General features: G+C 40.1%; 1 protein-coding gene across 1 annotated transcript; it reads left to right on the forward strand.

Annotated features, from left to right (window-relative positions):
- The first annotated feature begins 23 nt into the window (after positions 1 to 23).
- Positions 24 to 11,922, forward strand: spag1a (sperm associated antigen 1a). Its single transcript, XM_051067013.1, has 9 exons — positions 24 to 135; positions 1,230 to 1,835; positions 3,395 to 3,494; positions 4,646 to 4,798; positions 5,608 to 5,769; positions 8,048 to 8,185; positions 9,201 to 9,327; positions 9,451 to 9,588; positions 9,831 to 11,922. The coding sequence occupies exons 2-9, from the start codon at positions 1,478 to 1,480 to the stop codon at positions 9,834 to 9,836; spliced, it is 1,182 nt and encodes a 393-aa protein (XP_050922970.1). The 5' UTR covers positions 24 to 135; positions 1,230 to 1,477; the 3' UTR covers positions 9,837 to 11,922.
- Positions 11,923 to 11,981: the final 59 nt, after the last annotated feature.

The raw sequence follows: 11,981 nt of genomic DNA on the forward strand, positions 1-11,981 counted from the left end.
TTAAGGGTGAGTTTTTTTCCCACCAGAAAGACTGAGTTTTGTGTTTTGTCGAGGCCATAGAAAGATATCTAAAATGTTTTTGGGAAGTTTCACTTTTCAAATTGTAATGTCCCCTGTGTTTTGCCAGCGTTTAAGGTAAGGTAAAACATTTTCGCGTAGGGTCGGTGAAAGATATAAATTTAAATGCGAACGGTGGATTTTTTTTAAATATCTAAATTTAATAAATAAATATGAATGTAAAAAGATTCTTCTGATACTTTGAGTAACCTCGTACGGACTCAAAAGCCACCGGCTAAAAATGCGGCTGCCCTCGCAGCTAGCAGTTTAGGTGCACCTAGCCAAAAATTAAATGCAGCAGCTAATAAAATCTGCCTTTGTGATATGTATGTTGTAAGTCATATTAGCTTCTCTGTTCAGTTTGAAGCGAAACCGAGAGTTGTTGATTCAACACTATGGGCATTTCGGAAGCTGTAGTTTGTGGTGCTGCTGAGCTGTGTAGCGCCAGATGTTTCTTTATTTTGTCTACTCCGTCAGTGAGAGCAGGACAAAATTGGAAACACGGCTAAGAGGGACTCATGGTCCGTGCAGGGCAGTGTTTGTTTGTTTGTGTGTGTGTGTCTGTCTGTGTCACCAGATGGTGAGCCTTACTTACAGAATCTGTACCTACAAGGATTTATTAGGTGAGAAGATTGAAACCACTTTTAAACCTGTAAGGTAAATGCAAGACTTAAACTGTAGCCAGGGAAGGCTGGAAACAGGGTAAAACCACTTACTCTTGACTGTGTTTATCTAGTACTGTAAAGGACATACGTTAGAACCCAAATGAATTTTATCTTGTTTACTGATTCAGCCAAACTGTTGGCCTCACAGACATTTTGACTTCCCATTGACGGAAAAGCACAAGTGTTACTAATAACCTTATCAGTGCTCTGTAATGTTTAAGTGTCCAGTAAACCATGACAGTGTGGCTGTGAGCCAGCACACACTCTAAAACTGATGCAGGTAATTAATTTCATTATTTACACCTGTGCTTTTCCTGAAGACCAAATATTTAGTGCTTTCACTTGACCAATGTTAATAAAAGAGCAACCAATTACAATCTATTATTTTCCAGTTAAATGATTATTTCAGACATGTTTGCTCTTAATCTGCATTAGTGTTATTTTTTGGTTGTTCTGTCATTTAGTTTTTTAATATTATTGTCTGTATTTCTGTATCTCTCCAACCAGAGTAATTTGCTATGAAGTCTAATCTGAGGCTCTCCCATCAGAGCTGTCCTACTGCAGCACTGCACCGCTGTGGCACTTCCCCCTTCTATGACATCACTTCTGACATCTTATTCAGGGGGCGTGTCTAACAGAGATTCCCGGCCAGGCACAGATGTATCTGCGCCTCTGAGAGCGAGAGAGAGAGAAAGAGAGAAAGAGAGGCAGGGAGGGCGAGAAGAGTTTGAACACACTGCAGAGGGAGTGCAGCTATGGGGAACACGCAGGAGAAACCCTCGGGCAGCGGGGGAGGGGGAGCTAGACCGTACCAGGCCACAGCAGGAAGCGGGACGAGAAGCCGGGGTGGAGGCAGCGTGGAAAAGCCCCAGACTCAGAGAGCTCCAGAGAAGGGGGTGGCCAATGGCACGCAGATGGAAAACAGCCCTGCATGTGGACAGGAAGAGAAGGGCAGACCTGCAGTGGACACAAGTTACCTGGACGCCCCTGCTGGCGCCCTTCCTCCTCACCTGGGTCGGCTCAAGAATGAGGGAAACCACCTCTTCAAACATGGCCAGTTTGGAGATGCCTTGGAGAAGTACACCCAGGCCATCGATGGATGTGCTGAAGCAGGTGGGGAAGATATGAACACATCTGTTGATTACAAATTTAGGTTTCAAAACATATTTTACCTTCAGTCATGTATGGTAAAAGAAATTCTGTATTGTAAAATCTGACATATATAATATACAGTAAAACCACAAAGCTTAAGTAACCTTTATGGTCAATAACAGAGAGAGCTTATGTCATGGCGAATAAGCTACAACTAGCGATTATTTTCTTAATCAATTGATTAATAGTTTGGTCCATTAAATATCAGAATATATGAAATGATTCTCTGAAACATAAATATTGACTTATTCACAATACTTATTTGGTCCAACTAATATTCCAAGGCCAAAAGAATATTTCATTAACGTGCAATTTTTGCTTAAAACAATTATAGTTATTCAGTTATCAAAATTGCTGTGGACTAATTTTCTCTAGATTGCCTGAAGTAGTACAGCAACTACATATGTAACATCATACTGAATTCATATTTTTACAGAATGAATATTTAATTCTGCTGTGTTTTGGATGAATACAAGTCTTCAAAAGCTTCAACAACAAATAAAACAACAACAGATGGGTGGCACAGTGACAGACGAAAAGCCTCCTTAACATCTGTGTATTAGTCCTTGTAAGGGAATCAGATAAAAGTTGACTCAGAGTGTCATTTGGCTCCGTAATCCACAGTATCCTATGACAATTAATACATTATGCCAATGCTTGCCATGCTGCACATTTCTATTTATCCAGTCTGCATGCACGCACTCCCCATCCTACATTAGAACTGAAGTACACGACGAGCGCAGGTCACTTTTCAGATCTGTAACCTGTCTGGGTGGAGTAATATTTAGATTTTAGGCTAACACAAACAGTATCTGAGACATTAGGCATCACTGGTGATTTGTGAATGCAGTGGAGTGTTGGCACAAAACAGTACTATTGACTGTAGATAGGAGTCATGTGCTGGTGCATGGGGCTTTTAGGTGGAATTGAATGTCATGCTGCTACTTTAAGAGCACTCAGCCAACTTTTACTCTCATAGCTGGCACGAGTTATAGCATTTTCTGCAGCACTGGAGACAGACTTAAAACGATTAGAGTAGAATTATTACCATAGCAGACTTAAGAGAAAGATTCTTTGAGACTGACTGACAACAAAGTGTGATGATGTGTTGTTTTTAATATTGTAGAATGATCACAAATGTAGAGGGTTATGAGCAGAGCTGAAATTAGTTTTGGGACACTGAAGCTGTGTATAATGACTGATGCTCTGCAAGGGACTGTGAAACTGCAGTGGAGGCTCAGAAGAGAAAGGACAGAGTAGAAAATTACTTTACCACAGGGAATGATAACACATTCATTCATCTGTCTACCTTTCACCCCCTCAGCAGCTCTTGACAGTCTAGTGACCTTAAACTGAACTGTTTGTGTTGTCTTGATTTCTCCTCAGTCTGGAGTCCAAACCACCGAGCATAGCATCATATTTTCTTAATTACAAGAGTGTTGTATTGAGTGTGTTTTATACAGAGATCAAAGATGACTGTCTGGTCTTTCAGATGAGTGGTTATTGTTGTTCCCCTGCAGGCATTGATAGTCCAGAAGACCTGTGTATTCTCTACTCCAACAGAGCTGCCTGTTACCTGAAGGATGGAAACAGCAGGGACTGTATACAGGACTGCACCAAGTATGTGATTAGTGTCAGATGTGTGTTTGCATCTGTATATTGCTGTTATTGCTGTATGTGTTCATTTGGAGACACTGAGTACTCATGATTAGCATTTACTCTTACAACATTGCTGGGTCACAATGGCAGTTTAAGAAAGATAAAAGAAAACCAGAGATGCTATATAATCAACAACTCAGCTGCAGACAGTTGGATCAGAGATTTGGGTGTGTTATGCTAGTAGCAATTAATGTAGCCTTGAGCTGAGAGATGAGGAGTGGGCTACAGATATCTGATAAGCTCGCTTCTCTCTCCAAACCAACAGATCTTTTTTTCATTTTCAGACTTACACTGACTCAAGTGACATCACTTGAGGCAATTTGTCATTTATCAGTTTATCAGTGATTAGTCTGTTTACATTCAGAGGTGACTGAAAACTGTGACGTTGTGTTTGGAGAGGCCTAATGCAGATGTGTTCATTACTGCATTGCTTTCCTTACACACTTAATTAATAGTCTAAAGACTTATCTGAAATCAATTCACTCGAATGCTTGTTAAGTTCCTTTCGGTGTTTGTTTTCGGCGATTTTTTCACTTTCAATTTTACTTTTAATTAACACTTAGAAACTATAAACACATTACACTATTGTTTGAAATGCATTATCCTTTCACAGAATATCATAATGATCATGTTGTCCTGGATACTCATTATTTGGACCCTTCTGTTTAGTTGACCCACACCACTTCACCCTCACAAAAGAATAGAATAGAATGCTTAATATAAATTAACATATGCTTTTTCGTACACTGCCTCCATAGCAGACTGGAGATTGTTATCGTACATGGAGAAAAAGGGATAATTGCTTTGTAATTAGTCCATAATGCCCTCAGTGTGATTGTCACAGACTGGAGCTCAGCACTCAGCTAGTAGCTCAGTAGACTAGCTCAGCTTTTCCACAAAAACTTGCATGGAGATCATCCATGGAGTAACAGGTTTGGGTTTGCTTTTCATTGTTAGCGTGGGAGGCTATAGGAATCTGTCTGTCTAAAACAAATACTCCCTCACATGTTTATGAATGAAGAGCCTTCAGATTAGCCCAGTTACTCTTGTGACACAGTGTGCAGGTGTAGACGGTTTGATCCTCTGTCTCTGCGTCTCTCTGATCCTCTTAGGGCTTTGGAGCTGCAGCCCTACTCCTTGAAGCCCCTGTTGCGCAGAGCAATGGCCTATGAGTCACTGGAGCGCTACAGAAAGGCCTATGTGGATTATAAGACCGTCCTGCAGATTGACACCGGGGTGCAGGCTGCTCACGACAGCATCCACAGGTCAGCTCAGTTCAGCTAAACATATGAAGCTGTCTACAGATGCTGTCATGTGGCTGCTATAACTTTTAGAACGAATGGGAGCCATTAGTTTCAGAGTTCATTCAAAAGTGGCTGTCCAAACCATGTGATAATGTCATTCTGTATCAGCTTGCATCACATATATATTTAGTTCAGTTATATAATATTTATGGTGAGTGAAATATTCAAACCTAAGACATCACTTTTGCCTCCACTGCATAAGTGTTGTGTGCATCATTCTTTACACTTTTCTCCATAGTTTAGCAATACATATCTGGTATCCCTTGAAACCTTATTATTCTGACTGGTTCTGTGTATTTAAATAATGCTTTTCTGCACAATATGCATTTCGAAATGGACGTACTGGTTAAGTCTGGCAGTGTTTATCACGTACGCCCTGAATTTTCTGTGTGGATGCAAAAAACATGAATACCAATTCTGGTCTTGGAAGGATGCAACTCTCCGAGGCTCATTGTGACCAAAAATAATACTGCATTAGAATGAGACAGTCTGTTATATCATTTTCTAGAGTCAGTTTGTAGCAGCCATTGGAGAGTTTGAATGACTACACTTACATGTAGCCATGATGGTTGCCACTTAGTCTGTGCAGTGTACCACCGCAGTGCAACACATTCAGTACCACAGAGAGCGACGCGCCAAGGAATAGAGACATCACATAAAGTAGAGCCCACAAACCCTGTAGTGGTTGCAGCATTAATCTAACTAATACAAAACATACCCCTTTCGCCATTTACATGCTCACGTCTTGCACTCTCCGTGTGTTCTGCCAGGATCACCAAGTTGCTGATCGAGCAGGACGGGCCTGAGTGGAGAGAGAAGCTTCCAGAGATCCCCGTCGTCCCTCTGTCTGTCCAGCAGGAACACAGACAGAAACCAGTCAGCATTGAACAGGCCCAAGCCCGGGCCACCAGGGCTGCGCAGGAGGAAGGTGAGTGATAACGCTTCCTCTAAGCTTAGTTAGGAGTTATGTGAACTACATAAGCATGCATTTTAAATCTAGACATGTTCAAAGGGTGTACAGCCTCCTAGTTTTCTCCTAAATCATTCAAAAGCACATGTACATCACACAGCATACACAATTGTAGCAGTCACTATGTATTACTGGTTTTCAAAAACAGGAATCCAATTAGGACACACACTTTCTTGATTTGACATAAATTGTATGTTTATGTGTTAATGTTTTTTCTTTTTACCTGGACAAAATTGTTCAAATATTGCGTAACAAATTGTGGTGTTAAAATGTGAAATGATACCCTTGAATTATGGAATCATTAAGCAGCAGTGGCAGAAGTCGGTCAGGGAATCAGCAAAGGCAGTCCTGCTGAGAGATTGTGTGTGTGTGTTGTGTGTGTGTGTGTGTGTGTGTGTCTGGTGTGTGTGTCTTGGTGTGTGTGTCTGGGTGGACTATCAATCAATAATGCAGAAGGGAAGGCGATCTACACAGACTGTAGTGCTGCTGTAATGGAACAATCCAGGTCAGGTTTCCTGTAGGCTGCTCCTGCTCACACAGACCAGAAGACTCCTCATGTATCATATATTCAAATATATTTACATATATGCAGTATAGTATACAACTATAAAAACATACACATACACTAGAAAATTAGTTGCTTTATTTGTATTCACATCATAAACACTCCAAACACAGGATTTAAATCTTACACTGAAAAAGAACAGGACGGACACACATAAATACTGTACATAAACGCTTAATGACTATAGACTATAGACAGAACAGCGCTAATCTCAGAATAGCACGCTGCTGTTGCTGGGGAGACAGATAGAAAGTGGTTCAACTTGTCAGTGTTTAACACTTCATATTAGGTGGTAAAATCTTATTTTGTCACTGCACCATTTTATGCTTTAAAAAAATACTATAAGATACCAACTTCTGCGGTTCTGACTGTTAATCCATAAACTGAAAAAAATCAGGTGTGGGCAGAGATTCAGTTTAGAACCAGGCTAGTAAGTCGTGTTTTGAGTAACACACACATGATTGCATTTCCTCAGTTGGAAACTCTCACTCTTACAGTTACAGTCAGTGTCACTTTACCTATTGTTCTCCCCCTATACAGTTTAAATGAAGCAGGGTCATACCTTTTGACTGAGTGATAATGAATTTCTGTCTGGATTTCGTGGGATCAACAAAACATAAATTAATCACAAAATGAGTCCTGGAATATGTTACACAGATAGAGGGTAACTTTCTTAGGATAAGATAAGAATAAATTGAAGTCCCCTAAAACAATGGGAAAATGTTTGTTGGTTATTTACAGAATTACACCAAGACGGGCCTGAGTTCATTTACAAAGCTACTCTCCTTTGTAGCACTGATGTGAAAGAGCATTGTGCTTTAAATAGCTGCACATGATTTAGCACTGCACTGTGATTAAACAATTGTTGATGTTGACATTAAAAATGATATGGCTCTCCTGATGCTCGCAACTGTTTTTGCTTCCCATTGTAAAAGAACAGGTCTTATTCTGCCAAATATCTGACATCCCACTAGTTCTTGTTTTTATTAGTGTATGGTTTTATTGTCCATTAACAGGCAAACTATGGAAAGACTGGGTGATAGTTTATTTGGCTGTTTGGTTACCATTATCTGTTTTTAACATTTGCTGTAGTGACTGAACTGGAGTCCAAGTGTTTCTTTGACACCTTGCTGAGTCAGTTGTGGATAAATAATTTAGACTATATCCATAACTGGGTCATTTGATAAAGGCCAGGCCAGGACTATCTGTGTGTGTCTGTGTGTGTGTGTGTGTGTGTGCGCGTGTGCGTATTCTCAGGTCTATGGATGTGTTTAAGTGTGTGTATGTGTTTTTTTCCCCCAAGTCATTAGACACAGCAGCTTTGTCAGCACAGCACAGAGCTCAGTAAGCAGGAGTTGACCCATCCCCTCTGGCCCATTCAGACTGCTGCTGATAGACTGATGGATTTATTGATCAAACCCGAAAAAGTTTGTGTGAGGCTTCTTTAAAGACAAACACAGTCAATGCAGTCTGCCCCTGACATGTGTATCCATTATGCCAATAAAGAAAATTAACTCTTGATGAAATCTAGCTCAATCATACTGCCATTTGTTTTGACCAATCAAAAGGATATCAGCTGTTTTCTAAACAGTAGTAATATTTTATCACTACATTTTCCTTCACCCATTTTAGTATTGAATTTTGCCTAAATTACATGTTTCTGTCAACAGTCCAGAAGAAAAGAGGCCCGCTTTACTTTATTGAAACAGGGAGGCAATGATCTGGTGAAGAAGGGCCACTTCGAGGAGGCTCTGGAGAAGTACAATGAATGTCTCACCATAAAACCTGACGAATGTTCTGTCTACACAAACAGGTATGCATGAAACAACCCTAGAGTGCAACTTTGTGTGTGCAAGTAAGGCTTGCACACACCAAAGTTGCACAAAGTAGGATTGATTGATCTCTCTCTCTCTCTCACAGTGTAACAGTGCAATAGAGAGAACAAGTTTCATTCTATAAACATTTTTGAGTGGTGAAGCAGAGGTGTCTTCCCATAGCCCTCTCTTGCCCACCTTTACCATCTTTCTCACCCAGTTTTCAGTCAAGAAGCAGCTCCAGAGTCTACATTTACATTACATGTCCTCATTTTTTATGATACAGACACGGACTGTCCCAAAGCTCAGGGTCTAACATAATGCTAATTCTAAAAAAAAAACAGTAGAGGGCACCACATAATCATCCAGGTGTCAACTTGAGTCCATGGAGAACTATGGAATCTCACATGCTTGTGAGAATGAGGACAGCCATCAGTTTTTATCAGTTTTGTAACAAATATTATAATTGGCTGACTCCTGAACAAGCATTAATCACAACTTTTGTTTTATGGCTTAATGTGAAACTGGATTCAGCATCGACAGAGTCTTACAAACATAAAAACCTACACTGTACGACAATCTAAGCCTTTGTTGTACCCAAAGGAGTTTGGTTGGTTGTTAAAGTTTTATCTCTATGGATGGTCAAATATTATTGTACAATGCAAAGATCTCCATATTAATAAGTAAATTTTGTCTGTTATCGAGCCTGAAGTCTTATTCTGCCAAAGCAGTGAGATGTTTTAACTCTTCTCCAATACACATCAATTTATTTCAAGAGTTTTCTAAAGATCAATGTCAGTATCTTGAAATAAGAAGAAATAGTGCACATTTTAAGACAGTAAAGCATCTCTGACTCAATAAAAATGACTTGTTAAGATGTAGATTTTCAGTTCTCTGACCTCCATTGCTGTTCAAATGTAAAGTTGGTAGTTTGGACTTTAATATCATTAACAGTTGCAGAATCCTGACGTGTTGCACTTTTTGTCTGTCTTCTTCTTCTTTACCCTTCTCAAGAGCCATTTGCTTCCTGAAGCTGAGTCGCTTTAAAGAGGCCAAACAGGACTGTGACTCTGCTCTGCAGCTGGAGCCGGGCAACAAGAAAGCCTTCTACAGACGAGCACTGGCTTATAAAGGTTTACAGGTACCTGTAGCTCTCCATTACAAACACTGGTTCATTTTTTTTGAAGACGTTTTGTGCATCCAGTTGTCTTTAATTCCTTCTATATGTGTTTGTGTGTGTATCTGTCCATGACCCCAAACCTAGGACTATCTGTCAGCCAGCAGTGACCTCCAGGAAGTCCTCCAGCTGGACCCAAACATTAGGGAGGCTGAGCAGGAGCTTGAGGTGGTGACGAGCTTGTTGAGACAGAGCCTCATGGACAGCACTGCACACACACCGAGGGTAAGAGATTTATTAGCACAAAAACACACCTCTTCACCTTCACCACACACTTTATCTGTGATTAGCATGTCTTTCCTGCTGGCTGGTTTTAACATTGGTGGTTGGGGAATTCTCATGTTTATGTCATTGAAACTCACTACAGACAAGGTCTTATCTCTAGTACGTTACACATAAACTCACACTTACACAAAAATAGAGCAAACCAAACTACCAAGAGGCTGACTTCTGCTGATGTCCTCCAGGTTTGATGGCTCTCTGTGGATCGATATAGATGCAGAGGAATGAAACAGGTGTGGACTCATACTGAGCTGCAGCAGCTCTGGAGGAAAAAAGACTTTTAAAGCCATCAGTTTGAGTAAGTAAGACCTGTACAAACAGAAATGACTGGTGTTAACTCCTAGGACGGGCTCCTTGGACAACCAGCTTTTGAGCTCTGCACCATCTGCAACGTGTGCAAACCACACCATAACTCCTGAGTGCACAACCGTACATAACGGGCAGCTTTATTTAAAAAGGCTAATGTCAAGGTGCTTTACCTGCTTGCACTATAAGTCATTCACATTACGGTGTTATGTAATGTACATACAGATTAATGTACCAGGCTGCAGAGCACTGTTATTTGTTGGAATGAAATGGAGAAAGAAAGAGTGTGCCTTATTGAGATTTCTACTGGTTAGGATGAAATACGCCAAGATTAAATGTTTTATTTTGATTTGTTTTAAAGACATTGTGTTTGGTCACAAAATGATTCAGTGAGCTCATGACAAAAGGACAGACAGAAATGGATTCAACTCAACTATACTGCATGTTGGGATAGATAAGGCCCAGAGAGATAGAAGAAGATCAATAGGTCATTATTTGGTACATTCCCTGTGTATCCAGGGTTTCACCTCCTCCAGCTGATATACATGATATATGTCACTGTTTACACTTAGTATCATTACAGCTGCTGCTAATTTAACAAGACAAGCCAACAACTCACTTTAAACCATCATCATCATAACGTGTTGGCTATTGCTTTAAAACAGAATCAATGACAACGCTGCTGTTTGAATCAGCTCCTCTAACTATCTTTTAGACCTGTAGACTGAAGTGAGATGCTGTAACCAACTGGGATTTAAGATGGTAAAATAATGATTTACCATGATTAAAATATCCAATAAACTGACCTCACTGCTGAAGTCATTGTTAATCATAAGGCTGCCGCTTTTCTAGTATACAATAAATATCCAGCTACTGAAGTTAGAGTTACAGCTCATTTACTCATGTACTATAAGACTTACTGTAGGTCTCAGGTTCAGTCTTTAATGTAACCAGGATGACTGTGTGTGTCTTTGTGTAGGTGTGCAGAATTTAAGTTTGGCAAGTCTCCTGCTGCATCTGTAATAACTAATGTTCATATCTCCACACCCTCCCATCTGCAACAAGGAACAAAGCAAGAATGTCCTGCATCACCCATGTCATTTGTTGTATTCACAAAACATGTTACGACTGATGTGACTCCAAGCAAAACAGTCTGATAAACTCATAAAGTGTCTGACTACTGTCAAGTGGTTGAAGTCAGAGATTCTGCCTTAACAAATATTATCTGGGATGCCGTAGTTGGGCGCCTTTAAGAGAGTGACCTTCAACAAACAGTTAGTACCTTGGAAACCATTTCTGAATAAACTGAACTTCATTTCTTCTTTAAATGGCTGAATATCATCAGTTGAGATGAATATGGTCATAAAGGTCAAGTAGCTTTTTTCTCCACCAGCTCTCAGCCTGGTTTTCCTCTCTTGGTTTAGCAGTCTCTCCATTTTACTTTTTAGTATAATCAGTAGCAGCTAAAGCGCCTTCACAGAGATGGTTCACTTACACAGGTGTTTCCACTTATTGTACCTGATGAGACCTCATTAGTGTGGCCCCTCCCTGAGCAGAGGGCTAATTAACGAGAACTAAAAACACCTGTGTGAGTGAGCAGGTTCACTCACACAGATATGGTCAGAGCTGATTTGTTTCTTTTGAATATGCAGCACTGTCTGGTTACTAGTTATCCCGTCAGCTCTAAAACATGGAGAAAATAATGTAAATCTTTGTATAGCACAATGTGCCACAGCTTTTATTTCACTTGTACTTTATAGTATTAACTTATCCCTTGTTTTATCTCCTGTTGTGTTTTTTTTCTTGTGTTGTCAGTACAAAAGCATAAAAATCTCATCTAAATGAAAACACTTGATATGAGGCTTAATCGTTCCAGACGATGTTCGTCTTGCTTCTTGGAATGTAAAAGCATGTACTGTATGTAAATAGTTTGAATGCAAATGTAAATAATAAACTGCAATGTGAATGCTTCACTGTACCTTTCTTTCTGCAAGTTTGCAGAACTTGCAAGGATTTCACTAAAAGTGAGG

This window comes from Lates calcarifer, linkage group LG3, assembly GCF_001640805.2.
Source record: "Lates calcarifer isolate ASB-BC8 linkage group LG3, TLL_Latcal_v3, whole genome shotgun sequence".
NCBI lineage: Eukaryota > Metazoa > Chordata > Actinopteri > Centropomidae > Lates > Lates calcarifer.